This window comes from Zasmidium cellare (assembly GCF_010093935.1).
Source record: "Zasmidium cellare ATCC 36951 unplaced genomic scaffold M409scaffold_38, whole genome shotgun sequence".
NCBI classification, from domain to species: domain Eukaryota; kingdom Fungi; phylum Ascomycota; class Dothideomycetes; order Mycosphaerellales; family Mycosphaerellaceae; genus Zasmidium; species Zasmidium cellare.
In genome coordinates this window covers 334,661-362,284 of record NW_022986982.1, presented here as the reverse complement: position 1 = coordinate 362,284, position 27,624 = coordinate 334,661, and the positions used below count along the sequence as shown (strand labels likewise).

General features: G+C 53.7%; 16 protein-coding genes across 16 annotated transcripts; 9 read left to right on the top strand and 7 right to left on the bottom strand.

Annotated features, from left to right (window-relative positions):
* Nucleotides 1–328: 328 nt before the first annotated feature.
* M409DRAFT_69497 (iron reductase domain protein) lies at nucleotides 329–1,573 on the top strand (the record flags this gene model as incomplete). The annotated part of the gene is made up of 3 exons (XM_033818320.1): nucleotides 329–481; nucleotides 530–610; nucleotides 644–1,573. 3 exons carry the CDS (start codon nucleotides 329–331, stop codon nucleotides 1,571–1,573), a joined length of 1,164 nt encoding a protein of 387 aa, XP_033662895.1.
* Nucleotides 1,574–1,793: 220 nt separating this feature from the next.
* On the top strand, nucleotides 1,794–3,074 carry M409DRAFT_27730 (uncharacterized protein; the record flags this gene model as incomplete). The annotated part of the gene is made up of 1 exon (XM_033808703.1): nucleotides 1,794–3,074. One exon carries the CDS (start codon nucleotides 1,794–1,796, stop codon nucleotides 3,072–3,074), a length of 1,281 nt encoding a protein of 426 aa, XP_033662894.1.
* A 218-nt stretch (nucleotides 3,075–3,292) lies between these two features.
* On the bottom strand, nucleotides 3,293–4,394 carry M409DRAFT_58761 (uncharacterized protein; the record flags this gene model as incomplete). The annotated part of the gene is made up of 3 exons (XM_033813994.1): nucleotides 3,293–3,819; nucleotides 3,990–4,129; nucleotides 4,180–4,394. The coding sequence occupies 3 exons, from the start codon at nucleotides 4,392–4,394 to the stop codon at nucleotides 3,293–3,295; spliced, it is 882 nt and encodes a 293-aa protein (XP_033662893.1).
* A 188-nt stretch (nucleotides 4,395–4,582) lies between these two features.
* Nucleotides 4,583–5,485, top strand: M409DRAFT_27728 (uncharacterized protein; the record flags this gene model as incomplete). Its single annotated transcript, XM_033808702.1, has 2 exons — nucleotides 4,583–4,980; nucleotides 5,035–5,485. 2 exons carry the CDS (start codon nucleotides 4,583–4,585, stop codon nucleotides 5,483–5,485), a joined length of 849 nt encoding a protein of 282 aa, XP_033662892.1.
* Nucleotides 5,486–5,755: 270 nt separating this feature from the next.
* On the bottom strand, nucleotides 5,756–7,106 carry M409DRAFT_27727 (uncharacterized protein; the record flags this gene model as incomplete). The annotated part of the gene is made up of 2 exons (XM_033808701.1): nucleotides 5,756–5,788; nucleotides 5,847–7,106. 2 exons carry the CDS (start codon nucleotides 7,104–7,106, stop codon nucleotides 5,756–5,758), a joined length of 1,293 nt encoding a protein of 430 aa, XP_033662891.1.
* A 285-nt stretch (nucleotides 7,107–7,391) lies between these two features.
* On the bottom strand, nucleotides 7,392–8,641 carry M409DRAFT_27726 (uncharacterized protein; the record flags this gene model as incomplete). The annotated part of the gene is made up of 2 exons (XM_033808700.1): nucleotides 7,392–7,524; nucleotides 7,911–8,641. The coding sequence occupies 2 exons, from the start codon at nucleotides 8,639–8,641 to the stop codon at nucleotides 7,392–7,394; spliced, it is 864 nt and encodes a 287-aa protein (XP_033662890.1).
* Nucleotides 8,642–8,855: 214 nt separating this feature from the next.
* M409DRAFT_27725 (uncharacterized protein) lies at nucleotides 8,856–10,090 on the bottom strand (the record flags this gene model as incomplete). Its single annotated transcript, XM_033808699.1, has 2 exons — nucleotides 8,856–9,521; nucleotides 10,001–10,090. 2 exons carry the CDS (start codon nucleotides 10,088–10,090, stop codon nucleotides 8,856–8,858), a joined length of 756 nt encoding a protein of 251 aa, XP_033662889.1.
* A 38-nt stretch (nucleotides 10,091–10,128) lies between these two features.
* On the bottom strand, nucleotides 10,129–11,988 carry M409DRAFT_27724 (uncharacterized protein; the record flags this gene model as incomplete). Its single annotated transcript, XM_033808698.1, has 4 exons — nucleotides 10,129–11,220; nucleotides 11,272–11,746; nucleotides 11,802–11,890; nucleotides 11,944–11,988. The coding sequence occupies 4 exons, from the start codon at nucleotides 11,986–11,988 to the stop codon at nucleotides 10,129–10,131; spliced, it is 1,701 nt and encodes a 566-aa protein (XP_033662888.1).
* Nucleotides 11,989–12,308: 320 nt separating this feature from the next.
* M409DRAFT_27723 (uncharacterized protein) lies at nucleotides 12,309–13,490 on the bottom strand (the record flags this gene model as incomplete). Its single annotated transcript, XM_033808697.1, has 1 exon — nucleotides 12,309–13,490. The coding sequence occupies one exon, from the start codon at nucleotides 13,488–13,490 to the stop codon at nucleotides 12,309–12,311; it is 1,182 nt and encodes a 393-aa protein (XP_033662887.1).
* A 266-nt stretch (nucleotides 13,491–13,756) lies between these two features.
* On the top strand, nucleotides 13,757–15,250 carry M409DRAFT_69494 (uncharacterized protein; the record flags this gene model as incomplete). The annotated part of the gene is made up of 2 exons (XM_033818319.1): nucleotides 13,757–14,443; nucleotides 14,492–15,250. 2 exons carry the CDS (start codon nucleotides 13,757–13,759, stop codon nucleotides 15,248–15,250), a joined length of 1,446 nt encoding a protein of 481 aa, XP_033662886.1.
* A 707-nt stretch (nucleotides 15,251–15,957) lies between these two features.
* On the top strand, nucleotides 15,958–16,940 carry M409DRAFT_69493 (uncharacterized protein; the record flags this gene model as incomplete). The annotated part of the gene is made up of 3 exons (XM_033818318.1): nucleotides 15,958–16,248; nucleotides 16,286–16,685; nucleotides 16,747–16,940. 3 exons carry the CDS (start codon nucleotides 15,958–15,960, stop codon nucleotides 16,938–16,940), a joined length of 885 nt encoding a protein of 294 aa, XP_033662885.1.
* Nucleotides 16,941–16,951: 11 nt separating this feature from the next.
* M409DRAFT_27720 (uncharacterized protein) lies at nucleotides 16,952–18,235 on the bottom strand (the record flags this gene model as incomplete). The annotated part of the gene is made up of 1 exon (XM_033808696.1): nucleotides 16,952–18,235. One exon carries the CDS (start codon nucleotides 18,233–18,235, stop codon nucleotides 16,952–16,954), a length of 1,284 nt encoding a protein of 427 aa, XP_033662884.1.
* A 715-nt stretch (nucleotides 18,236–18,950) lies between these two features.
* On the top strand, nucleotides 18,951–20,773 carry M409DRAFT_37490 (uncharacterized protein; the record flags this gene model as incomplete). Its single annotated transcript, XM_033810740.1, has 5 exons — nucleotides 18,951–19,199; nucleotides 19,257–19,429; nucleotides 19,478–20,519; nucleotides 20,573–20,671; nucleotides 20,723–20,773. The coding sequence occupies 5 exons, from the start codon at nucleotides 18,951–18,953 to the stop codon at nucleotides 20,771–20,773; spliced, it is 1,614 nt and encodes a 537-aa protein (XP_033662883.1).
* A 281-nt stretch (nucleotides 20,774–21,054) lies between these two features.
* On the top strand, nucleotides 21,055–24,453 carry M409DRAFT_27718 (uncharacterized protein; the record flags this gene model as incomplete). Its single annotated transcript, XM_033808695.1, has 1 exon — nucleotides 21,055–24,453. One exon carries the CDS (start codon nucleotides 21,055–21,057, stop codon nucleotides 24,451–24,453), a length of 3,399 nt encoding a protein of 1,132 aa, XP_033662882.1.
* A 499-nt stretch (nucleotides 24,454–24,952) lies between these two features.
* Nucleotides 24,953–26,071, top strand: M409DRAFT_69490 (uncharacterized protein; the record flags this gene model as incomplete). Its single annotated transcript, XM_033818317.1, has 1 exon — nucleotides 24,953–26,071. One exon carries the CDS (start codon nucleotides 24,953–24,955, stop codon nucleotides 26,069–26,071), a length of 1,119 nt encoding a protein of 372 aa, XP_033662881.1.
* A 297-nt stretch (nucleotides 26,072–26,368) lies between these two features.
* On the top strand, nucleotides 26,369–27,573 carry M409DRAFT_27716 (uncharacterized protein; the record flags this gene model as incomplete). Its single annotated transcript, XM_033808694.1, has 3 exons — nucleotides 26,369–26,467; nucleotides 26,523–26,651; nucleotides 26,707–27,573. 3 exons carry the CDS (start codon nucleotides 26,369–26,371, stop codon nucleotides 27,571–27,573), a joined length of 1,095 nt encoding a protein of 364 aa, XP_033662880.1.
* Nucleotides 27,574–27,624: the final 51 nt, after the last annotated feature.

Sequence of the window (27,624 nt, the reverse complement as noted above, 5' to 3'; positions counted from 1 at the left end):
TGCGGTGCGAGTTTCTAAAATGTTGTTACGAAGATTGTTCGGTTAGGGGAGTGATGATGCGCAATGGCTTTGGGTTTGTCGAACGATGTTTTGTGTTTGGTGGGGATGGGATATATATCCTGAGGAGGTGGGACGGATGACTGGAAAGATTCCAAGAGATTGAGAAAGTATTCGTTTGGTCGTTGAGCCAACAGTCTACCAACAGCATCAAGTCAGCACTCTTTTACCCCTGATCTCGGTCCGTGATGAGGACCTCCGTGACCAACCTTGCCTTGGCATCGTTGGCATTTGGTACGTGATCTTGTATATAGGATAGAGAACACCACTGATGAGTTCAACAGCTGTCAGTGTCAATGCCGCGGTGTCGCAAACCTGCCCAGGAGGCGAGATTTGCTATTCGTTGAATATTCCGGACGAGACTGCCTCTTCTGGATCTGGAGACATCTTCTTCCAGATCACGGCTCCAACGACGCATCAATGGGTGCACATGCAACGATCAATGTTGATGGAGTATACTGACATGTAGCAGGTTGCTCTCGGACAGGGCAGCCAAATGGCTGGCTCAAACATTTTCGTCATGTACGCTTCCGCCAACGGTCAGAACGTCACGGTCTCTCCTAGACTATGAGTCGCACATGTCGAGCCCGAGCACGACAGCAGTGATACCGCACAGATCACAGTGCTTGAAGGCTCGGGTGTCACCAACGGCACCATGACCGCAAACGTTCGATGCAGCAACTGCAATAGTTGGAATGGCGGAAGCATGGACTTTCGAAGCTCGAATGGACAATGGATCTATGCTGCGAAGAGCGGATCTCCGCTTGAATCAGATGATCTCAACGAAGGACTGAGCATCCACGACTTGCACAACTCCTTCACCTGGGACTTCACCGCCGCGAAAGGTGGTAGCGACGCCAACCCTTTCCTCGCTGCGGCTTCGTCGAATACCACCACCACGACAAGCACTAGCGGAGGATCTTCCCCACCATCAAACATCAGATCAATCATGATCGCCCACGGCGTCCTCGCCTGCCTCGTCTTCGTCATCCTCCTCCCAGTCGGCGGTATCCTCGTCCGACTGGCAACTTTCACCGGGTTCATCAAAGGTCACATCGCCATCCAACTCCTCGCTTACGCGATGTTCGTCGCGGCCGTCGGCATGGGGGCCTACATGTCTGACATGTACGACGTGACGAATACTCGCCATCCCATCATCGGGATCATCGTCTTCATTCTCATCGTCTTCCAGCCAATCTTTGGATACCTGCATCACAGACTTTGCAAGAAGACTGGAAGGAGGAATGTCTGGTCTTTCGTTCATCTTACGATTGGGCGGGTGGCCATCGTCCTGGGAATCATCAACGGTGGGCTGGGATTGGCTCTGGCTGGGAATGCCCCGAGGGGTGCGATCATTGCGTATGGAGTGATTGCTGGTATCTTTGGTGTCACCTACCTTGCTGTTGCGGTCTTTGGTGAGGTTCAGAAGGCGAGGAGTGAGACCGTGAAGGTCGAGGAGGAGGTTGATCGAGAGAAGGGCCAGCAAGGGTCGGGTTCGCTCGATCAGAATGTTTAGTTGATCGTGTTGTTAGTAAATATTGGGTGATTCGGTAGACGCAATTGACGGCGTTTGTGAACTCGGCCATTGTTAAGAGGTGAAGTCGGGTTTGTCGCAATGGCTCCTTCCCTTTCAACAACGTGCAGCCTAGCGCCGCGTTTGTCTGGCCTGCCAAAATTTTGCACTCATGTTCAACCTCACTTCATCCAAACATATGGCCGACCCTGCGACAGGCGCCATGTCCAAGGACAACCCGCGGCACAATGCTCTGTCGCTGCTCTTCATTACGCCGCAAAACTACGACAGCTTCCACGCCATTCTCCAAAGACTCAGCTCTAAACACAAATGGACGTCCTCAGAATATGTGACAACAAGATTCTTGCAAAGCTATGGTCAGCGGCTGTGGCCCAAAGGCAAACGCAGGCGCAAGCATCTCAATCAATTACCCACTCAAGAGGAAGTAAAGCACTGGGCGTCAGGAAAGGGACGTGGACGAATAGACGGCCCCGTCTTCGATTGGGATGGACACCTGACGGTCGAAGGAAGGCACGAAGTACGCCCGCAAGACGGCAGATCCAGCTATCCACTCAATGAAGACCTCTCCGGCTCGAAACTGGGCCAAGTTCTTGTGCCCTACGTGTCAGACATCATCAGCAATCTGCGAGATGATGTTACGCAGGAGGATGTACGTCTGGCAGATCTGATCCAACGTATCCTGGCTACGTGCCAGGAAGGGGATTTAGCAGAGCATCATGACATAATGTCGTCCACCACGTCACATCCATCAAAAACGCGCAAACGGAAGCCTCGGAGCAAGAGAACCAACCTCAATACCTCAAAATCCACTGTAGCAGGTTCTGCACCAGCAACGGAAGGAGAAACGGCAAAAGACAGGAATCTTAAACACAGTCATAACAATGGCAAAGGGCAAGAAATCACGCATCAATCAGTCCTCGGTGACAACTTCGAACGAGGCCAAATGAAGTTGACCAGTGGAGCGTCGCCGGGCTCTTCAGCGAATAAGTCGACTGTGGATGAAGAAGAAGATGTTTCTGAGTCGATTAGGAAGATTCGTTCCGCTATGTACAGGGACGAACCAAGGGCATTCGATGCACCAGGGGGACAAAAGCGACCTATGGAAGGCAGTGAAGCGAACATGCCGCCGCCAAAGAAGCGGAAGCGAAAGAAAGGCGCCAAGGAGAACAGTCCACCACGAGGCCTCTTTCACATACCGCGCCACTCGCATCGATTAGAAGCTTTGCCATTGAGAAAACCACGACGCCAGCAGCATGGCATAGCTGATCATGCTGCTTCTCTACCGCGGCACGATGCGTCAGTATCGCTGACAGGCGATCTGGATTTCCACGCAGATTTTCGCATCACTGAGATTCCGTTCAACTACATGGAAGACGTGACAAGCATGTCACAACCACATGTAGATGAAGAAGCGAGAAGCAAGACATTGGCAATGTACATGAAAGAAACAGGCGGGATGGGAGGCTTGCCCGTTGTTCAGTAGTGTGCTGTGCAGGAGGTGTTTTGTTGGAGGGTTGATCAGGGGTGCAATTTGCTAGTAACAAGACATTCTGTGATCGCTGTCTTTGAGAACCTTTGCTCCTCAAAGTCGTCCACAAATGCAGGTTGCAATCATCAGGGCAGACTCTATCCAATCTCGTCTCATCATCTCTTTCCGCAATCTCGCTCCGCTTATCCAAACCTGTATCCAGTTATCAATAATCAAGGCAGACCACCCCTATTCCCTGTCTCTTCTCGGTACTGCAGAACCGTCTCCTCGACCGTCTTGCCATCGCCACTCCGATCCACTGCCATTGCGGCACCAATCGGCCCTTGCCGCACCTCGTCTTGATCGACCTCAAGTATCGGACCCAGCAAGTCCGTCGATTGCAAGCCCGCCGCTGTCAGAAATCCAGAAGGATTGACCACGCTATACTGTAGCATGGCAAAAACATAGACCTTGATCAAACGTCCGAGAGCAGAGTTGATCACGTTAGCGTCAGGCGGAGGTTCCGTGCGGTTGTTACTCTGCTCCCACTGTCGTCTCACTTCAGGAGTCATGAAGCCGTCTGTCAGCCATACCGGACCGCTCATCGTATTGGCGCTGTCGCGACCAGTCCAGTAGCCTCGCTGAAGGAACAGCGAGTCCTTGGTGAGGTGGTGACGTGATGCCGCGATTCTGGGCCAGATGATGTCTCCGCAGCCGTTGAGGAAGGTGACGATAGGGTTGAGCAGGCCGTCGGGTACAGCTGCGAGAAGGGTTAGATCTGGTCAAGGGACTGTCGGAATGAGAATCATGTAGACTTGCTGGTCATGTCAAGTGTGACTGCTCTTGCTTGTAACTGTAAGTCCCTGATCGGTTTTTTGCTCAGCAGATGCCGCCACACGAACAGGTGGAAGGCGCTGAGTGCTTCCGGACGAAGATGGAGTTGCGAATGGACGTCTTGAATCACAAGCCAAGCCCGTCCAGATGAGACGAGTGCGTTTGTTGGGCCAGCAGATTGAGCAGCATCGGCAGGCGGTTGAGGATCTGGACCGGCTGGCTCACCCTGGAAGTTTCTGTTGTCAAAATCAGCATGTGTCTAAGGTACGTGCTGTGAGAGTCATACGAGGCTCGCGGTTTTCGACTGGCGGAGACCGAAGTCACATTGGGATGGCTTCCAGAATTGACTGTATGGTGGGATATGACATGAGTACGGAGTGTCGTGGTCGACGCGTATTGCCTCGGATGGACGCAGTAGCCGCAGTATCGCTCGCATCTCTTAATAGCCAAAGGGCCTGACTGCGGCCAGAGATGGGAGTGACCGGTCGTGTCGCAAGGCATTGTTGTGGGGATGTTGGTATCAGATGAAGAAACGTGTGCGGAAGTAACTTTGTTGCTTGGCGGGTAGTCAACATTCACTCGTCCCGACGCGCTAGCTTCCCCGACTAGGCAGGAACCCTCAAACGCGCGGCGAATTTCGAGCCACCCCGCGCGCGCAACGATCACACAACATCCAAGGCATCATCATCATGCCGTGCGACAGCAACGTTCATTCGCATACATGGGCACCGCCGGGTAGTGTGATGGTGGGATTCTTCACCCCTGACGAGTGCGAGTCGATCTGCGCATATTGCCCCCTTCCACCCGACGGAGGCGAACGAATGAAGTTCGAGGGACTAAGGGACCACGTCCTTGCAGAGCACTTCCCATCTGACGCAGACGCGATGTCCGAGATTGCCGAGCACAAAGCACTTAGGACCGCGCTGAGAAACTACAAAAAGCCCCAGCAAGCGGTCTCTCCTGTCGCAGACCAACGGCTGGCACGGATCAGATTGAAGGTCTATCACGAAGCGCTCTTTGTTCGTGTGGATCGACGCGTCGCCCTCCAAGCTCTTGCCACTAGGCATCTCAGAGAAGCAATCAAGAGGTAAGTCGGCAAGAACTGCAAGAGGGGAGCTTTCAGTTTACTGACCCTACAAAGTCATAGCACTTCATTCGCTCGCGGCAGCAGCACCCACAATGCCTTCATCGATTCCATCACTGCCAGTTTCACCACGACTCACGCCCCAGAGATCTGGTCGAATTCAAAACATCACCGTGGGCACTTAGCAAAAGCCATCCCTCTATACGACGATAAGTGGACTATGTCGAGCAACATGCGATTAGATATACTCGGTCCCGTTTGCACCATCGACAATTCCATGCCCGCTTCTCGCAAGCGCGAATGGAACAAGCGCAATTCTGGTACGACGCTCACGGACGAGGTGAATTTCCAGAATTCGTCGTTTGGGATTGTGATGAGGCATTATTTTGCCGCGCTGTACGATCTTGTCGTTGGCGGTGGAGACGAAGAGGGCGAGGGCGAGGAGCAAGAGTTGGGATCAGGAAAGAGCGAGGAAGAGCTGCGGTGGGAAGTGGTCAAGGGGGATTGATGGTCGTTCTGGTTGCGACAGCTTCGGACATGATTCTTGTCAATTCAGCGATGCCCTACACAGGCAGTCATGTGTGTTTAAGAGAGGAACATCGAGATTCAATTGGAGAAGGGAGAGTTCGCAAATCATTCGTAGCCTCAACTGAGCGTCGAACTCATGGTCTCCTTGCATCGATCACCCCTCTAGAAGATCTAGATGAAGGGAACTCTACCCATGTGATGAGCTCTAAACAGTGGACACAAAATCACGAGCCCCGAAGTCTATCCAGATCTACGATTTCTCGCTCCGAAGAACGGCTTCTGCCTGCTCAACATTAGTCTCTATCACAACCTTTATCCCCGAAAATGTTTGAGAGACTTACCGCAGCAACAGGATCATATCCCGACAGCCACCTCGAAAACGCCAACTTGCTAAACGGAGCATTCATATCAGGCTCCACCGCCTTCCGATCAATCCCCGCCTCCTCCTGCATAGCCTTCTGCGTGAGCGCCAGAGCCTCTTTATCCCCCTCCAGTCTCCGCATATTGAAGCACCCAAACTCACGCAGCTTGTCTGATCTTGGCTTACAAGCCTTGTTCCAGAGTCTCAGCGTCTTCGGGATGTCTGAAGTGCCTTGTTGGCGGAAGAGATAGTTGAGAGCTCCGATATCCTCCATCGTGAGCGTGATGCCTGCTCCGCCGTTCGGGAGGATCGCGTGGGCGGCATCTCCGAGTAATGCGACGCGGCCGCTGAGACTCGTCCAGCGAGGTAGGTCGGGCATCCATGCCAGACGCCAGCGGTCGCAGTGATCCGCCAGGTTGAGAGACTCCCGAACGTCTTCACATGCTCGATTCTGGAAATAGTCTTGCACGTACTTGACGTCGCCGCCTTCGTTCCAGAGGCTCGTCTGGCTGGTGGGCTCGACGATCGCGAGACCCAAGTTGAGGTAGTCGTTTAGGGAGTCGAAAGCGCTCATCGCCCAGGTGTCTTTGCCGATCCAAGCGGACATGCTCATCCAGGGTCCGCTGGTTTTGGACATGCGTTGTTTGATGGAATCGTTCAATTGAGTTGCGGGAATGTGAAAGACGTAAAAGGTTGCGTCTGTAATGACAGGATCGTGTTCGGTTGTTGGAATATCTGCGAGGATTTTGGATCTCAGTCGTGAGCGGATGCCGTCTGCTGCTAGGACCATGTCGGCGGTGTAAGTAGATCCGTCCTCGAAGGTGAGCTTGACTTCCTTATCATCTTCCTCAAAATCCTCCACAGCAACCCCGTACTTCACTTCCACCCCGCACTCCATCGTCGCTTCATACAGCACCTTCGCCAACTTCTGCCTTACAGTCATCAACATCAAGCCCTCCCCAGCGACCTGATCCTCGTGCAAATCACTCGTCCTCATCACCTTCCCATCCGGTAGCATCTTGAATTGACTCTCTCCAAGAGGTTGTGAGATCGCCTCGATCTTCTCTCTCAGTCCATGCTCGTACAGAACTCGCAGGGCGCTCGGTCTGAGCCCGAGGATGCCGCCTGTGGGTGATTGACCGGGCTGCTTTTCGAAGACCACGACTTCGTGTCCGGCTTTGGAGAAGCATATTGCTGCGGTGAGACCGCCGAGTCCGGCTCCTACTATGGCGATTTTCATGTTGTCGTATACTCTTCAGGATACCTGTGTGAATGTATGGATTGCAAAGCAGAAGAACGAACGTATGTGAGAAGTTCAATCTTTGACGGCTTCCTTCGTTCACAGAGCTGCATCAGTCCATCCTCACGAACCTTGCGTGGCCTAGGATTGATGAGTTCGCTCCTTCAAGCATCGCCCTGGAAGCTATGCTCAAAGCTGTATGGTGAGCCGATTGTCAGGCTTTCCGAATGCGGCAATTTTGGATCAGAAGGATCGAAGGAGCTGATTTAGCTCGGTTAGGTTCGCCTAGTCGGAGAACTTATGCATCCTTCGAGAAGGCGTCGGCGAGGGCAGGACTATGTGTCCGTGGAAGTACGTCCCATGAGGTTCAGTGTCGGTGACGGTGAGTGAGAATTCCGTGAGTTCGAATTCAGCAGCCCTAAACGTCCAATGTGAGCTGAGCCGCAACTATCATGTGAAGGGGCGAGCAATCTTCATGCCCTTGCTCGTCCATCGTCGCAACACACAACTCTTTTCCATCACACATGTCAGGGCCACGAAAGATATCTGAATCGTCGAAAACCTGACTATTGCTGACCCGATTTCACCTCCGGCAATCCACCCATCCCTCCTGTCTCTCGACGGTACATTTCCAGTCTCGCACGATGTGCAGCTCTCAGCTGGTCATTGATTGAAAGAGAGGGCCGCGAAAGCGCTTGGCTGTGGTCCAAGGTATTCAGAAACGTGGGTGGCTCGAAGTCTGGGTGGTTGACTTGTGGCATGCAAACTATTGAAGTCGTCAAGGGTCGATGCAGAGGCATGTACTCTGAGCCACGATTCCGGGAGTCGTTGGATTCGAAACCGGGTGGCGTGGACGCTGATGAGGTAGGACCCATAGTCGATAGCAATGGGGCGATCTTTATGACGGAGTCACGGCGGACTTGCCAGTCGGTGCTGAGAGGCTCGCAAGGATTGCTCCAGTACGGGGATGCCAGCTGGGTGATCAAAGGAGGTAGCCTCGATGCTGCGATCTCTCTTCTCAAGGTGCCATTGGCTTCAAATGCCTGGCCAGTCTCGGCGAATTGACCATGGCGAAGTGTCGAGTTGACGGTGCGTGGCAATGCTGAGTTTGGCAGGCCAACGAGGGAAAAGGCTGCTTGCCGAGCGCTGCTCGGCCGGGTGTCTTCGTAGGTGAAGTGAGCATGTCTACCGATCATATCGTAATGACCCTTGAAGCCGCCATTTGGCATCAATTCGGGCTGCAAAAACGGCGCAGGTGCAGTCAAGTGTTGTGAACCCGGGCTGATCTCGTCAGAAGGCGTGAAGGATGTTTGCAGCTCTTGTAGCATACAAGGAAGGCTCGGATCTTCCACGCCAGCGGCAACAGGATCGCCGTCCAACACGTCTTCATTCACAGTCCCATACTCATTTGAATCGACGTCCTGATTGATGCTGCTCATGAAATGATCCCAGAGCGGAAGCTGCTGCGTTGTGCCTGTGTCGATGGATGGGGTAGACTGGTTCGGGATGTCGATTTGGAGGTGTCTCGTAGACATAGTGGCATTGATCGTGCCATCCGAGATCACTCGATGAGTTGACGTCTCCATGCGCCCTGTCCCTGATGCAGTCTCCGTTCCTGAACGTCCTTGTGGCACGTCCTTACTCATCTCCCGGAGCGAGACCTCCGGACTGGACTCCCTCTCGATTCCTGCCACTGCCATCCTCCGTCGTTTCTGAACCATAGCCAAAGCAACTTCAGGGCTACTTTCCCTACCCTCGTGTCCCTTGGTTCGCAAGCGTTTCACACTGCCTTCTCAATGGCACATCTGGGCTGCTTTCTCGCTCTTCTTCATTGAGATTGCCGCCATTCCCATTGCCAAGCCCGTCTTGACGCCCAACGATTTGCTCAAGCAACACTTCACACCCTTCATGCTCGCCTCCGTCTGGCTTGTTGAGGCCAGTCTCTTTCAAAAGCTCAACGTATCGATATATGGCCATGCCCAACGGACACTCAGCAATCTCCTCGACGACTGTCGGTTCTATTCCTTCATGGTCGATCAGGAACTTTCGTCTCTTCCAAGCAGACATCTTCCCGTGGATGCTGTGGGCAGGCCCTAGGTTCGATCCGATGTAGGCGAGCAAAGACGGTCCCTCCGGCCGAGAAAGATGTAATCGCCGCTTGGGACTATCGGGCCACAGCTGTGGACCATAAAGGGCGAGGAAGGAGGCGACAGCATTGTTGAGACTGGAAGTGTTGCTCGAGAAGTAGGCTGTGATAAGGTGTCGAAAAAGAACATGGTGCTCTGCTCCGAGCCACAGCATTGACGTGATCTGCGACAACTGAATCTGCGGGTCAATGTTATGCTCGGTAGACAACACGCCCTCTTTCCTTCCCTGCTCTTTTTCGGCGACGCATGGGTGTGAATGCCATTCCATCTACACAGCAAGTCAGCAGAGTCCACCTCCACTCATGATGCCACAACCTACATCAGTTTCACTCCCTGAAACTCTTCTTTTTCCAGATGCTCCTCGACCACATGCTTTCGCAGCTTCCTTGCCAATTCGAAGTACTTGCCCTTATATGTGCCGTCTTTGAAACAGTAGAAGCAGTACAGTTCACAATCTTTGATACGAAACTCGCTGCCTGGTGTTGTGGGCCAGACATGGCGCGGGTGGGACGGATTCCAGCAGGACCATGTGGACGGAAGGCCACCGGGTGAGTTCGATGTCACAGGCGTTGGAGGAGGGAGGGGTGTTGCGGTGGGCATCGAAGTCTCGGTGGGGGATATTGAACCCATAGAGGGCAAGTTGATGGATTGTGAACAGAGTCGTTATCTTTGGATACACTCTATCTGACGGAATTCGCAAGACCAAAAGCACGAGGTTCGCGGACAGCGTTTGTATGTGTGACGTACCCCAGAGCCGTTTGTCGTCGCAGTTTGAAGCCGTGCTGCAGCCTTCCGAAGCTCATCGAAAACAGCCATGATTGGACCTGTGGTCGACATCGTGTCGAAGGCGTTCAAGGCTCTGGAAGGCTTCCATCTCAACCTCTGATGTACCGGTTAACCGCAGTAAGGAATTTCTTGCTTATCTTGGGTCCCTCTTTCGGGGCTTTTGAAACGCGTTGACGATTGACGCCATTACTGCGAGTTTGGTGCAGAACAGTGACTGAGCGAGCCGTCCTGGCACCGTCATGTTCACCACCCCTTGCGTAAGACGGTATATGCTGGCTTGGCGCAGAGGGCGCTGCAGTGGTCGGAAGTGCGTTGTGTTGCTTTGCCAGAGGTACAGCAGGCACAGATTCTGCGGAGCGACACGTTGGCAATGATGTAGCCTCAGCGGGTGGTGGTGCTTCCCCAGCACGTTCAGCAGCTTGACGAGACTGATCGAAGGCCTCAATTTGTCGCTGGTTTGCTTGGTAGAACGGAGGATCCCACCTCTGGTACATCCAAGGACAAGCCAAAGTGTTCGGCTTGATTCCAGAGAGATTCCGCGGCGATGCGGGTAGCATGAAGCCTTGCGGCATCATGTCTAAGGGACTCATCTGGCGATATGTACCGTCTTCTCTCTGCTTAGGATGCTGCGGAGGCACCTGGTCCAGGGAACGATGTTGCGGAGGCTCATGATAGTCATAGCCGAAATGTCGAGCCAGTTGCCTAGCCAGATTTCTGGCGTAGTCGTGCCAGTAGTAGCAGGTGGGCTTGTACTTGCAGTTGACTTCAGTGTGGCGTCCACGAGGTCGTACAATGTCACAGACGGCGCCAGTGGCGCGGCAATTCGAGCACCCGCCATCTGGATGAGCAACATCGTGGTCGCAGTTCAAGTTACGCACTTGACATGGCGTGCAACGGACATGGACATGGCGCTCCTCGAACCAATTGCGCTTCTCTGTGGGCGTGCCATCAAGCGGAAACGATGAAAGAGAGTCCACATGCCGACCGACAAGTTGCGATTTTCGTGAATCATCGCGCCTGGAGAACTTATCATGACCGAGGGCGGGTATCAGTAGTTCGTGACATGGCAAGGAGGATGCTTGTTGAACTTGATCGGCTTCTGAACCGACGACCTGGGCGGTGGCGGTTCCGTGCGCTCTAACGGCTTGAAGGGCAGACCGTTGATCCAGCTTGCTTGATTGCTAAAACCTTTATAAGCAGGTGTACCCCCAGACATTCTAAACAGCTCTCACTTGATCCACCATTGTATCCTCAGCCATGTCGACCTGAGGGGGATCTTGCGCTTGGGCGTCAAGCCCCGAAGGGACCTCTCCAGCATCGTGTTCATCGTAGAATCTCTCGAGTCCAGCAGTCAAGTGCTGAAAACATGGCCAAGACGACTGGTCGAATGCCACATGATGTGGCTCTGATGGTGGCACTCGTGGAAAACGCAGCTCTCCCGACGGTTGCATGTCAACTGCGACGGAGTCTTTGAGCTGCTTTACTGGAAGAGCCAATTGTGTTGATTCGAAGTTTTCAGGTCTCGCACGAGGTGGCGGACTCTGATGACGTTGTTGAGACGTCGCTGGAATATCTCCATGAACGAGATGAATCTTCGCATCGAACCCAGCAGGAGCATTCGGATGCCATTCAGATTCCGCCTGGCTAGTAGGATTGTGCCAGCCTGGGTTGTACCTCCGCCAAACATAGCGACGGATGTTGAAGTCGCTGCGAGTTCCTACAATTAGCAAGGGTGGGCACTCGACATCGAATCTCAACTCACTCAATGGATCGCCTGGTGGACTCTTGAACATATGAAGCTTGAGTTTTGGCCCAGAGCCAGGTTTTCTGAACAGCGGCTGCATCTTCATCCTGTGAGCGAAGTCAGCGAGTCCCGCGTATGTGGGTGTAGATGGAGGACTCACTGAAGGGTAGGGTATGTCAACACGAGGCGGGTCATTGCTCGCCATCTTGGAGTACGCTATCTCAGTTCGACGATTATGTTGTTTGCGATGTCGGGAACAAAGTCGAAAGCGGATTCTGCGCCAAAGCACGCTACCGTGGCGACGCTAGTTGCTCGGGACCAGCCGTCCGTTCTTGGCAATCATGTGAAAGTCAGTAGAAGTTTCGCTCCTGCGGATGTCCGCCGTCGAAACAAATATTCTCGCATATGACAATCGATTTCCATCGCTGGTGTGGTATCTACCTTACGCCTCTCGCTCAATCAGCTAGTCCGTACCACGAACGCCAGGGCTATGCACTCAAAAATGATATCAACTTTTTTGCCTCATCAACGTCCCTCCTCCAGCTCGCTCAGATGTCGCTTGAATCGCTCCGCCTTTGCTTTGAGTAGCCGCACGCTATCAATGAACAGCTCGTGGCTTTCGAATTGGCCGGTGCTTTCCACGCTGAAGATGAAGTGGTCTCTTATCCGACCCAGCTTCACCTTGTCCTTGAATTCATCGTATCGTAAGCATTCTCTGCTGACGGTGTCCTTGAATGGGTCGACCACGACAGCCTTCTTCTCGCCACTTTCTGCATCATCCTCGAGACCGATTACGCCTCTTGGAAAGCATTTCTGGAATGCTTTCGCATCTGCGCCAGTTATGGGTTTTGTGATCTTGATGTCTGGCAATAGTCGATATGAAGCAGTTGCAACAGGCGAGAATTTGGCGTGATCTGCGCCAATGCCCTTGATGCAGTGTAATCGAACGTGTATCCGTTGGCCGGGTCTGAGTTTCGCAATGAGAATGTCTGGGTTGACCGGCCGTATCTTGTTCTCTCCTGCAAACAGCTTGGGCTGATGGTCTCCTTGTGGCTCGAAAACTAGCTGATGTGCGTACACATTGCTGTTGACATATCTCTCGTTCGGATCCGTGCTTCCCTCTTTGGCCAGCTGTCGACCGTCTCGTCCATCTTCCTCCTCAGTGGCCCACCGGCACTCCACCTTCAAGTTCATGACCACCGTGTTATAGTCGTTGGGCACACTGGCGCCAGCGCTTGCCTCGCCTGCTTCTTGCTCTGCTTCCCATGCTGCTTGTGCGGCGTAGTCGTCTTTTGGTGGTGGCTTCTTGTACCAATGCATCCACCGCAGCCCCTCGTACCCTCCCGTCAAAGGTATCAACCCCAGTCTATGCGCCAGTACCTCATCTTGTATGATGCTTGTGTTGTCGAAGAAGAAAACGTCCTCGATCGCGAGGGTGGGGAGTTCTGAGAGCAAGATTCTTCGAAAGGAATTCGCTATGCTGGCGTCGACACCGACGAGAGAGAAAGCAGCATCATAGGGCTTGTTATGGTGGAACTCGACCTTCAAATTCCATCGGAACTGTTCGAGATTCCATGAGTCGTCTTGCGCAGGACCATAGTGGCCGGGAATATCGGTGGAGGCGGTGTCGGTGACGGTCTCGGCGTTGACATTGACAATTCGACGCTGCTGGAGCTGCTCCTCGGTCAGCGGCGCCCACGAAGGCATGGTTGGTTGTGATCTTGAATCGAAGTCTTGCAAGTGTTTGAAGAAATGTCGTCGAGTCTGAGGCAAGTGCGGCGAGCTTCCGGGTGAGCCTCAGGCACGAACACAGGTGAGCTCGGGCCGCAGAATTCCTCACGTCAATGACTTTAGACGGGAGGCGATTGGCCGGTGGACTGGGCTTGAGAGCTGCTCGACGACGACCCCCAAACACTCCACCCTCGACCACCACCACCGCTCCGCTCCGCCCCGCCACACGGTCAACAGGCACAATGGCAGTGCCTTTTACTCGCCTGGCCCATGGCGCCAGGAGGGTGTGCGCGCGACCGCCGTCGAGGATCGCCTCCCTGCGCTGTCTGTCCACCACCCCAGCGCGCAGAATGGCCACACCTGCTGAGCCTCCCAATCCGATCGAACAAACGAACAAGTCGATCCCACCGCACGAGGGTACACGTCTTGTCCCCGTCGACCCCAGCTTCGGTCATCCAGTCAACCCGGAACAGCTCAGCTTCAACACCCCCAACGAAGAGGGAGACACCCCCGAGCAGCGCAAGATCCGCCACTATACCGTCAACTTCGGCCCTCAGCATCCTGCCGCTCACGGTGTGCTACGGTTGATTCTGGAACTCAATGGCGAGGAGATCGTGCGCGCGGATCCTCACGTTGGATTGCTACACCGTGGAACAGAGAAGTTGATCGAGTACAAGACATACATGCAGGCCCTGCCATACTTCGACCGCTTGGACTACGTCAGCATGATGACCAACGAGCAGTGCTTCTCGCTTGCTGTTGAGAAGCTGCTGAACATTGAGATCCCAGAAAGAGCAAAGTGGATTCGGACATTGTTTGGAGAAATCACCAGAGTCTTGAACCATCTCATGTCGGTGCTGTCTCACGCCATGGACGTTGGAGCACTTACACCTTTCCTGTGGGGGTTTGAGGAGAGAGAAAAGCTGATGGTAGGCATTGCATATGATATGGTAGCGAGTACGTGCTAACGAAAGCAGGAGTTCTACGAACGTGTCTCTGGCGCTCGCCTGCACGCGGCATACGTGCGTCCAGGTGGTGTATCTCAGGATCTTCCCGTGGGTCTTCTCGACGACATCTATCAATGGGCCACCCAGTTCGGTGACCGCATTGATGAAACCGAGGAACTCCTTACGGACAACCGTATCTGGATCGGCCGAACCAAGGGTGTCGGCGTCGTTCCAGCTGCCGACGCACTGAACATGTCCTTCTCTGGTGTCATGTTGCGAGGTTCGGGTATCCCATGGGATGTTCGCAAGTCACAGCCATACGATGCATACGACCAAGTCGAGTTCGATGTACCTGTTGGTGTCAATGGCGACTGCTACGATCGCTACCTGTGCCGCATGGAAGAGTTCCGCCAATCATTACGCATCATCCACCAATGCTTGAACAAGATGCCAGCTGGACCCGTCAAGGTAGAAGACTACAAGATCTCTCCGCCACCTCGTGCTGCGATGAAGGAGAACATGGAGGCGTTGATCCACCACTTCCTGCTCTTCAGCAAAGGATACACTGTTCCACCAGGCGAGACCTACTCCGCCATCGAAGCGCCGAAGGGTGAGATGGGCGTCTATGTGGTTTCAGACGGCAGCGAACGACCCTACCGATGCAAGATCCGAGCTCCTGGTTTCGCCCACTTGGCTTGTTTCGACCAGGTCAGCAGAGGACATTTGCTTGCCGATGCTGTCGCCATTATTGGAACCATGGATTTGGTGTTTGGCGAGGTTGACAGATAAGATCGAGAAAGTCGAAGAGAGCACATAGGAGTGTACATATGGGTTATGGGTTACCCAAGACTCATCGGCGTTTGAAAGGCGCAGACCGCGCAAGGCATGTATGATTGAAGAACCCGCCACAAAACAAGAATTTCATCGTGTTCAGACGCAACTCCCTTCTGGTCGAGTTTTCTTACATTGAGTCCTAGATCATGCCTCAATTTGCAAAATCTGCAATACAATCCTGGAGAGCTTCTCGAGAGATGACCGCTAATTGGTGACTGATCGACCAAGCACGATCGGATTGCATGACCGCCCGAAAGTGGTAATGTCGCCCTGAGACTAATCAATCCTTCCAGATCCCTACTCATCTCCATAACAGTGCTCTCATTACGCTGGCCAATGAAGATTTTGGCTTTGGCCGATGGGATTCGATGAACCCTTGGGGAGAGCTCTCCGTCTATCACGACGCGTCACAAGCTGTCGACACCAGGGACCCCGAACCATTACTAACATCCTTCGTAAGAGAACCCTCGAACGATAGCGCGGCCTTATCCAAGCATTGTGGGAAGGGAGGATCATGGTAAGCAAGCTGGGTGGGTGAGGATGATTTTGCGGTTTGCGAGCTGTCTGTCAAACCGTTACGGCTCCAATGGTCTATATATTGTGAACAGGACACCTTGACGCCCACCTCTCTCCAAAGCCGCTGGGAGACCAGAACAGCAATCATGGCATTCGAACCAATCTTCAACAGCTTCTCCACCCGCCCAACACCACAAGCCCTCCGCCACCCAACAGGCTCCTTCTTGCATCTCCTCCGCGACAACTTTAGCATAACAACCTGGCTCCTCTTCGGCGCCCTCCTCCAAGGCCTAGCCTGCCTCCTACTTCCCTACCCCAACATCGCCCTAATCGCCCCCGTCACCCTCTTCCTCTTCTACAAACTCTTCTACATCACCCTAATAGCCCTCGCCCTCATCCCGGACCCCCTCGCCAAAAACGTCATCCCAGGCCGCAGCGTCCCAATCTTCCCCAACCCCAAGACCGGGCAACAAGACACCCCCCTCCGGCCAATCCGTCACCGCCATCCTCCTCGCCACCCGCGCCAACTCCTCCCTCGGAATCTTCTCCCCAGGCTTCAAAGAAGTCGGCGACTACTTCGCCTCGTTCATCCGCGACATGAACAGCGACCCAACGCGCTACGGCTACCTCGGCTCCAACACCTTGCTCTCGGCGAACGGCGACCAGGCCACCGGCGCGGAATCCATGGGCCTCGTTTACTTCAAGAACGAGCAGAAATTGCACGAGTTGGTGCATGGCCCCAGCCATACGGCGGCCGTGGAGTGGTATATGCGGAATGGCGGGAGGGATTTTGCGCATATTGGGTTGATGCATGAGGCTTTTGCGGCGCCGAGGAATGGGTGGGAGGGGATTTATCTTAAATTTAAACCGACTGGTGAGAAGCGTCCTTCGTGTTGCGATGTCGGTGAGTTGTCGTGCTGATTGATTCCTTGTAGGTCTCGGAGCTACGACGAAGGAGGTTGAAGTCGAGGGGAAGAAGGTTTGGATGAGTCCTCTTGTGAAAGGGAAGGGGAGGCTGAGCTATAGCAAGGGAAGAATGGGTAGGCCTTTTGGAACGGATGAGTGGACGGACTATGATAAGCTGCTTGGGGATGATGAGAAGGCCCCAAGTGCTATTGAGAAGGCTTAAGATTTGTTTCTTCATCCTTTGCTACATGCCGGAGCAGCCTCCCTCACTCGCAGATAGTACCCGTACAACTCCAGCAAGAACCTCTCTTCGTACTTGAGTCGCCGCAGACCTGCTGCTCTGACACGACTATTGACTGCTTCGGAGAACTCTTGAACAGACGTCTCCACTTCTCGTTGCGCAGACATCCTCGCCAGTATCGCCTGGTCCATCCCAAGATCATGCAAGAACTCCAGGATAGCATCCCGTCCAACCTCACCACAGTCCCCAATAACCTCCACAAAATCCACAACCCCATCATCATCATACTTCCTCTCCAGTGCCGTCCTCACCCCAATCACAGCTCTCAACCTCGCCTCCACAGCCATTTCCCCAGCCCCCAGCCTCTGCTGAAAACTCAAACGGTCATAGCCAAGACAGAACCTCCAATAGTGCACCACGAAAAGACTTGCGATCACACAGGGAATCTGCACCACATACCCCTGCCACATGGTCGCACTCACCAGACTCGCCACCCCGCTGACCACCAGCGTCGTCCCGTTAACCAAAGCGTACATCTGGTGTTTCCACGCATGCAACTTCATCAACTTCGCCAGTCCCACGTCCAGGTTCGATCTCCTCACCGCAGCTTGATTCTTATGTGCGCGACGCCACATGATCCCCGACCAGATGCTATTGACGACGGCGTACAACGCGAGGAAAGAATTTCCGAGATATCCGGAGAGGATATTGGAGACGAGGAAAATTTCGTGATCATCGCCCTTCATAGCGAGGAGGGTGCCGACGCCGACGAAAAGCCCCGTCACGCCCATGAAGAAGTCCAGCAGGAAGCGGTCGATGGTCTCCCAGCAGAGTTCGCGGGTGTTGATGGCCAGCCAGGCCTGCTGGAGGCTGTTGAGGGGTTGTTGGATGAGGCCGGCTCGCTCGCGGCGGAGGAAGGCGATGTTTCGCCAGCAGCGGAGCATGTCCCAGACGGCGATGCCGATAGCGAGGAGGGCGATGCTGCCGCCGAGGCCCATGAGGACCATGGCGTAGGTGGGGATGGGCACGTTGTTCCAGACATTTGCGGGGAAGTCGAGGGCGTTGGTCAGGTCGAGGTAGCCGACCGCGAGCAGGAGGGAGTTGCGGTAGATTTGTGCGGAAGGCGTGTCGGGTGGTGGTGTAGGCTTGCTTGCAGGATTGCTTGAAGGTGTTGCGATGGAGTCGGTACTCCTCGCCGCCATCTCGCCATGGACACGCGTCTTCTCAGAAGCGATGTCATCCTCAATATCGAAGGCTCGATACTCTCGTGGATCCATGTCGCACAATATGCCTCAGTCAGTCTTCAACTACAAGCCGACATTTTATACACCATCCAGGCAGCTAAAGCTGCGCAGTCCATCTTGAAGAGCTGAAATGCAAGGAAAGAGCTTGCTTCTGGGAAATCATCCTGATCATGCTATAAACAGCAAAAGTGAATGTTTGTTTCGAGGGACTGATGACGTGCCGTTGAGATCCTGAAGATGTGATTGGTCGTCGTACGACTGAACGAAGGCTGAAAGAGGAAGATACTGCCGTGGGGTGGACGCGTGGGACACCGTGGTGTGGATGTGGTGTTTCTTCGCAGTGGCATGGCGTTGAAGGTTCGCTCTGGGAGTACTTAACTGAAAGATTTTCCGTGCATGCATGCCACATGCACATACCTTGGCCCTGGTCAAGTGAATGTAGATCGACCAATGAGCGAATAGCATGCCTTCAGCCTTACGCTTTACTCCTTTCGCCTCTGCTCAGCACGTCAGCCCTACGCCTTACCCAGACGACTCATTCTTCGAAAATTGCGCCGGTGGTATACAATCGTAACAAGGAAAGCACAGGGCTTTGGTAGCACCTGATCGAAGAACTCGTAACTCCGTCTTCAATGCAATCTCCGATAAGTTCGATGTTCGCATGAAGAACGAACGTCCAGTATGGCTTTTACAAAAGTTCGCTTCAGACTTCCTCGGCTGCGTCTGAACTTCTGGAGGTAGTTTAACAATGACAACGCAAATTCGCGATACGCAGTTCGGTCGGTTCGTACGGCTCCTCTCGCGCAGAAGGGCTTTCCAATATCCTGACGAGATCGATCCTTCTATACCCAAGTCGGCGGCCGGGCGAGGCGATGTTGTATCAAGAAGTGAAGAGAAAGACGCAGAGCCAATTTCAGACGGAATATCAAGCGGAGAGCGTCTCGAGCAAGGCAAACATATCCACCTTGTTGGGTGGTATGGAGAGAACGATCCTGAGGTGAGTCGCCGTGGAAAGAACTTGGGCGGGATTCAACTCGTTGATTGACATTATCAGAATGCTCAGAATTGGTCGAGCTACTGGAAGTTGTTCGTCACATTCCAGATCTGCTTCATGAACATGGCTTTCTACATGACCAGCTCCATCTACACTCCAGGTGAAGAGAGTATCATGGAGGAATTCGGCGTTGGTAGCGAGGTCGCCACGTTGGGCTTGTCTCTGTTCACACTGTAAGCTATTCGAAATGTTGGCAGTCGATTCATAGCTGACAGATGCAGGGGATACGGCACAGGTCCCATGCTGTGGAGTCCCATGTCGGAGGTCGCGACAATCGGCCGCAACGACGTGTACTTCTGGACGTTCCTCTTCTTCGTACTGCTCCAACTCCCCACCGGATTCGCGGTCAACATGCCAATGTTGCTGGTCTTTCGCTTCATCACGGGGTTTGTTGGCAGTCCCGCCCTGGCTACTGGCGGTGCAACCATCAGCGACATGTACGGCCCAGCTGGAATCGCAATCGGCATCTGCATCTGGGGCTCTTTTGGGATCTGCGGTCCTGTCTTTGGCCCAATCCTGGGTGGCTTCGCGGCAGAAGCAGAAGGCTGGCGATGGACAATCTGGATCATCACTTGGCTGTCTGGCTTCACCACCGTCATGATCTTCTTCTTCCTACCAGAGACCAGTGAGGCGCATATCTTGTACAAGCGAGCAAAGCGACTGCGGCAAGCGACGGGAGACGATCGGTTGAGGAGCCAGTCCGAAATCGATGCTGCTCATTTCAAGACTAAGGATCACCTGCGAGTTCTGGGCAGAGCTTGCACACTGACGTTCTCCGAGCCGATCGTATTCTTCCTGGACCTGTACACGGCGCTCCTGTACGGCGTCTTCTTCACCTGGTTTGAGTCCTTTCCAATCGTTTTCGGTGGAATATACGGATTCAGCATCGGACTTCAAGGCCTTGTCTTCATCGGCATCTTCGTTGGCGGAGTGATCACACTGCCGCTCTTCATCCTATGGATTCGGCGAGGTCTGATTCCCAAGTTTGACAAGCCGGACTTCAGACCTGAGATGGTGTTGCCGCCTACTTTCTTCGGCGCTGTCTTCTTACCGATATGCTTGTTCTGGTATGGATGGTCGGCCAGGGCGAGCATCAACTGGATCATGCCCGTCATCGGCTCTGGCTTCTTCACGGTGTCCATCATCACGTTATTCAACCCAGTTCTGAACTATCTCGGCATAGCGTATCCTGCAGTCAGTGCATCTGTATTCGCTGGCAATACGCTGTTTCGGGCGACGTTCGGGGCCATCTTCCCACTCTTTGTAAGTCATCCTGGCATGTCGCTGGTCGTCGATGGCTGATTTGGTGGTATCAGGCTCGACAGCTGTTCAACACATTGGGCGTCGGCCCAGGCAACTCGCTCCTCGCTGGCATTTCGATATGTTTCATCCCGCTCCCATATATCTTCTACCGGGTGAGTTCGGTGCTGCTATCTCAAAGATATCCCGTACTGACTGCGTCCCAGTATGGCCAGCGGCTCCGTGGCATGAGCAAGAATGCCAGGCACGATATATGAGCCGTAGATAGAAGCATAGACTTCGAGTTCGGTGGAAGTTTGTACTTTTATGTAGAGTATGGAGTTCACCAGAATGGCGGAGGAGATTGATTGGATGTGGTTGAATCGCGGGATCTGGGGCCAGTGCACCATGCAGAAGGTGTGGTGATGTCACTGTCAGGAACGACCGTCGCGCGTGAATGAGCTATTCCGCGTCTGTGAATGCATCTCGTCTCTTCATCTCCTCCAAGCCCACAATACTATGACGGGTCATGTAGATGTGACCAAGCAGATCCCTCGCAATGCCGCCGTTCGTCCCGCGGAAGCGAGAGCACTCGCCAGAGCCATTGCCCCAGGCCAAACGTCAAAAGAAGCCGGCCTCGAAGGACAAGAAGCCTACGCTGTTCGAGGCAGCTGATACGCCGAGCGGAAAGCTCAAGTCTAGCAGAGAAGCGCAGGAATATCTAGACGGCCGCGACGACGACGACGACGAGCTCAGCGATGTCGACAGCGACGAGTTTGAGGACGCACAGCCTTCGAAGAAACAGAAGACGGCACACGCACCAGCAGAGGATGACGATGATGAGATGGACTGGGAGGATGCAATAGGAGAAGGGTCTTCAGCTGCCGCCAAAACACCAGCAGCCGATCAGGACGATGGAGAGATTGGCGACATTTCAGTATCGCTCAACGACGATGGCACATACGTCGAACCTCTGGTGTCGCTGGCTACCGGCAAGAAAGGGCCTTCCAAGCGAGAACGCCAGATCCGCGTGCTTACCCATTGCTTGCACGTCCAGACACTACTATGGCACAACACTGTTCGGAACTCATGGCTGAATGATAAAGAGGTGCATAGCATACTGCTTGATGGACTGACCGAAGGCGTCAAAAGTGAAATCACCAGATGGAGGGAGGCTATGGGCACTCTCAGTAAAGAAGAGCTGGAAGCGAAGAAGAAGGAAGCGGCAGCGAAGAATCGGGGCAAGCAAGGACGCAAAGGCAAAGAGAAGAGTAGTGGAAGAGATTGGAACTACGACGCACAGCATACAGAACAAGGCGTGCCGAACTTGAGCGGAGGCGATCCGTTACTGCGTCTTCTTAAGATGCTGACGGCATATTGGCGGAAGCGTTTCACTGTCACAGGCCCTGCACTGAGGAAGCAAGGATACATGCCTCTGAAAAGGCTACGAGATGACATCAAAGCGTGGGAGAAGAACAGATCTGACGCCGAAGAGCATGGAGAACGTGTGAATAATAAGAAGGCATTTCGTGAACTGGCCAGGAGGTGTGAAGGCTCAAGAGATGTTGGTGGGCAGTTATTCGTTGCCTTGTTGAGAGCTGTGGGCCTCGAGACCAGAATGGTGGTAAACCTGCAGCCTGCTGGACTTGGGTGGAGCAAGGCGGAGGAGGCCAACCCAAAGAAGTCTAAGAAAGAACAAAACGCTGAAGCTGCTGCTGAAGAACCCGAGACCAATGGGAAATCAGCGAAGCACCCTTCGAGTGCGAAGAGCGCGGAAAAGGCGCTACCAAAGCTCAAGGAAGCAAAACCCAAGCGCAAGTCGGCCAGGGGAAACCAGGGGCGGCCCATCAATTTGGACGACTCTGGAAGCTCTTTGAGCGAGCCACCGTCCAGCGACTCATCGCCAGAGGAAATGGAAGACGATGACGATGATCTGTCCGTCATTGATGTCACACCCTCAACACGGAAGAAACCGACGACGAAATACGATCGCGATCTCGCTTTTCCAACTTATTGGGCAGAGGTGTGCTCTCCCGTGTCACACAAATTCATTCCGGTCGATCCCATCGTCTTGTCAACCATCGCTTCGAACGACGAGCTGCTTCAGACATTTGAACCTCGTGGCAAGAAGGCCGAGAATGCGAAGCAAGTCATCGCTTACACAATCGCATTCAATGCCGATAACACCGCCAAGGATGTAACCATTCGCTATCTAAAGAAGCATCAATTACCTGGAAAGACGAAGGGAATGCGCATGCCAGCCGAAAAGATCCCCATCTACAACAAGCGAGGCAAAGTCAAAAAGTATGAGGACTATGATTGGTTTCGTACGGTCATGTCTTTGTACGATCGGCCAGAACTCAAGCGAACGCCGGCAGATGATCTCGAGGAGCAGACAGATCTCAAGCCATTCAAGGCTGGCAAAGAAGAAAAGGAAGTTGAAAAAGAAAGCTTGCAGTGGTACAAGCAATCTGCTGAATTCGTGCTCGAACAGCATCTCCGTCGCGAGGAAGCCATCAAACCCGGCTCTAAGCCAGTCAAGAAGTTTTCTGCCGGAAAGGGCGACAAGGCAAAGGAACATGATGTTTACCGTAGAGACGATGTCGTCCCTTGCAAGACCGTGGAGTCGTGGCACAAAGAAGGACGCATGATCAAGGAGGGTGCCCAACCGATGAAGCACGTTCCCATGCGTGCCGTGACATTGATCCGCAAGCGCGAGATGGAGGATGCTCTTCGTGAGACCGGCGAGAAACTTCAACAAGCCCTGTACAGCTGGGATCAGACGGATTGGATCATTCCACCGCCCATCGAGAACGGGGTCATTCCCAAGAATGCGTTTGGCAACATGGACGTCTATGTCGATACCATGGTGCCGAAAGGGGCTGTACATCTTCCGTTGAAGGGAACAGCAAAGCTATGTCGCAAACTCGAGATTGACTACGCAGAGGCCTGCACAGGTTTCGAGTTCGGGAAACAGCGTGCTGTGCCGGTTCTCACAGGTGTCGTGGTCGCCCAAGAGAATGCCCAGATGGTCAGGGACGCATGGCGTGCTGAGCAAGCGGAGATAAAGCGCAAAGAGGATACGAAGCGAACCGATACCGCACTACATTGGTGGCGGAAGATGCTTATGGGTCTTCGGATCATTGACAGAATGCGCGTCGAGTACGCCAACTCTGGAGGTGCTGAAGAGGAGATCAACCCGTTTGTGAAGAAAGCGAAGTACGAAGGACGCGAGGAAAATATTCCTGACGATAATAACAATGCTGGAGGGTTTTTCCGCCCAGGCCACGACGAGGAGGAAGTACCTCAAGGACGACCCAATCGCGAGGTTGAAGACGATCTTGCTGGGGGCTTCATGGCCGAGGATGACGACGAAGACGAGGATGTCACCCACGAGGATGCTGGTGACGGAGGGTTCTTGATTGAAGAAGATGCGGAGAGCTTGCAGCCTTCCAAGCCTGTGGAAGCTGGCCATCATGCGCCTGTCACCCCGATCTCGTTGCAGTCGCTGCACCATCCTGTTGGCCGTGGAGAAGACGAGTTTGATGGAGGGGACGATGAGAACGACGAACCCGATGAGCTCAGAGCACCCAGCGTTAACGCGAAGGTGGAGGGTGCTCGATCAAACAAGAATTCTCCAAAGAGGTCCAAATCGAAAGCCAAGGCGAAGGTCACCTCCGACAGCGACGAGTCTCCTCTGTCTGATCCGGAAGATGAAGACGAGCGTGTCATCGTATCGCGCAAGAGGACTTCCCCAAAGGTCATCATCACACCTCAGGCTAAAGCGAAGTCGTCTGCTCGAGCCAGACCTAGTCGCTCAGCAGCTAAGAAGGCTACGCCGGTTAGAAGCCAGTACTTCTTCGCCGCTGACGATGACGAAGATGACGAGCAATCCAGTGAACAGGAGGTCGTCAAGCCGAAACGTACAACAGCACGAACGAGAAACAAGAGAGCATGAACAGTACCATTGAGATTACCTGATGGAGAAGCCGCTGATGCCAGCTGCATGTAAGTAAGATACCCAGATAGCTTCACGTGAATTGACGGAGAAGGATTGCCGCTCTAATCGAGACGGCCTTGCGCCGTTCCCGCTTTCTCCTCGAGCTACCATGGTCTTTAGTCGATTGTGTTGTGGTACCAAGGGCAGAATTGCCACGAGCGGACAAACAGCTTTCGTCCGAGCAGGGTCTCGCACAGCCACGCACCAAACGAGTCTCTCCGGAGGACAATGTTACTAACTACGGCAGAATGATTCAGGACTTTAAAAATGCTGGCATAACAAGGGTGGTATAAGTATGGCCTTCTCTCATCCTTCATGATCAAACTCGGCAGCAAACATCCCGTCGTTCAAAACCCGATCCCACGGGATATCGAGAATAACCACTTCTAGCGCAACACATCAAACAAGAAGCCTCTCCAATACACAACAACAACTTCCCTGCCAGCCATCGTGAACAATGCCCCCAAAACCTCCCCCAAAACTCAACATCCCCCCAGGAACCACCACCGTCACCGTCTCCGCCATCGACAGCACCCTCTGGCTCTCCGGCGTCCCCACAGAATACTTCTACGACCCACCCATCCCCGGCTTCGGGCGCGTACGCACAGGATGCTGGTCTCTCCTAATCGAACACCCCTCCGGCCGAAAACTCGTCTACGACCTAGGCATGCGCAAGGACTGGTGGAACTGCGCTCCTGCGGTCGGGATCAAAGAGTACCTCGCCAACGGCACGCTGGAATCTCTCGATGTGAAGAAGAATGTGAGCGAGATTTTGAGTGAGGGGGGCGTGGATTTGGGGAGTGTGGAGGGGGTGATTTGGAGTCATTTTCATTTCGATCATACGGGGGATGTCTCGACTTTTCCGGGGAGTACGAAGTTGATTATGGGCGAGGGTGGGAAGGAGGCTTTTATGCCGGGGTATCCCACCGATCCCGAGGCGCAGACTCTTGATAGTGATTTTGAGGGACGGGAGGTGGTGGAGGTGGATTTCAGAAATGCAGATTTGAAAATCGGTGGTTTCAGGGCGTATGACTACTTCGGCGATGGAAGTTTTTACCTCTTGGACTCACCAGGCCACACGATCGCTCACGTCAACGCACTCGCCAGAACGAAGGTCGATGCTCCGGAGTATGTGCACATGTGTGGTGATTCGGCGCATCACTGCGGCGAGATACGGCCGACCATGTACATGCCTTTGCCCGAGAATATCGATCCATCGCCACTCCCGCACATCCACGCTGGCCCATGCCCTGGAGGTCTCTTTTCAAAATTACTCAGGAATGGTAGTCGAGAGGATCATGTTCTCGAGCTGATCGATCCAGGAGCGGGCACTTACAAGAAGCAGAAGTATGCTCTCATCTACGACAATGAAAAATTAAAGGAGACGGTCAGGGAGGTGGAAGGGTTCGACGCGAATGAGGATGTGTTGACCGTGTTGGCGCACGATTGGACGCTGAAGGGGATCATTGACGAGTGGCCGAAGCATTTGAACGGATGGTCGGAGAAGAAGTGGAAGAAGGAGTCGAGGTGGAAGTTTTTGGAGGATTTCCGACATGCTGTCGCGGATGGATCGTGAGAAAGGAGCTCTCACGGGTAAGCTTCTCCATAGACTCGAAAGTACAACCGCCTCCCAGCTACGGCCGCGTAAGTGGTGTTCTCCAAAACTGTGGAGACTCGACACACCTGTTGCGGGGCTCGCTTCGTGGTTGTTCGAGGTGTTGTTGACGATGCGGGCTTGGTTCGGTGTTTCCACTCGGTAAGATGAAGTAGGTGGGTCAAGGCACGACCTCACTTTCACTCATCTGAAATTCCCTGGCTGCTTGTCCAAACTTCAAACAAGGCTGCGATATCAATAACCTTGATGGGCATTGACATGGCTACCAACGGCACCAATGGTGTTCAACTGCCTGCAACGCAGAAGGCTGCTCAGTTCAATCCCAAGGACCAAACGGTCTCGATCAATGAGATTCCGGTAAGTTCCTCGACATGCGACCATCCCTTGGAAAAATTGACTGACTTGGTTCTAGATCCCCTCCATCAAACCCCACGAGATCCTCGTCAAAGTCAAGTCCGCCTCCCTTTGCCACAGCGACCTGATGCTCTTCGAGTCCAACGAGCAAGGTCTCACGCTCGGCGAGGGCGAGCCTTTCACGATGGTAACTTACCAACTCCCTCCACCACCAAACAACAACCACAGACTAACCTCCCCAGGGCCACGAAGCCTGCGGCACCATCCTCCAACTCGGCTCCCAAGTCCCCACCTTCCAATCCGGCGACTCGATCGGCTTCCTCCCCATCATCGACTGCTGCTACGACTGCCCCGGCTGCCAAATCCATAACCTGAACTGCGAGACCGGCTCCCCCAAAGTCCAGGGGATGACCGTCGACGGCTACTTTCAGGAGTACGTGGCCATCCACTGGAGGAACGCTGCCAAAATCCCCTCGGGGATGGATCTAACGACCCTCGCACCGATGTTCTGCGCGGGGTGCACGGCGTTCAATTCCGTGACGGATACGGTTGCGGAGTTGGAGGGTGTGGAGCCGGCGGAGACGTGGGTTGCGGTTGTGGGCTGTGGTGGGTTGGGACATCTTGGGGTTCAGTACCTTAAGGCTTATGAGTGTAAAGTCGTTGGGATCGATCTCTCGCCTGATGCCCTGGAGGAAGCGAAGGCCCAAGGTGCTGATTTCGTCTTCAATCCGCAAGTCGATGGGGATTATGTTGCGAAGATCAAAGCTATCACGGGTGGGAGAGGCTGCCATGCCGCGATCAACTATACCAATTCCGTGCCGGCGTACTCCTCAATACCAGCATTGCTGCGCACGAATGGAGTGTTGATGGTCACGGGAATTCCGCAGAGGCCATTACAGTTCAACGCGATGGAGATCTCGATGAACAGGATCCGAGTCAGAGGGTCGAATAATGGAATTACGCCTAGATTGGTGAAGTGTCTAGAGTTCAGTCACAAGCACGGTATCAAGCCGCACTTGACGCGGTTCAAGCTGGAGCAGTTCCAGGAGATGCTGGATTTGATGCATTCGGGGAAGCATAAAGGACGGTTGGGGGTTGTGTTTGATTGATCTGAAAGAGGAATGTGGTAATGGAAGTCTTTTGCAATCTATCGTGATTGT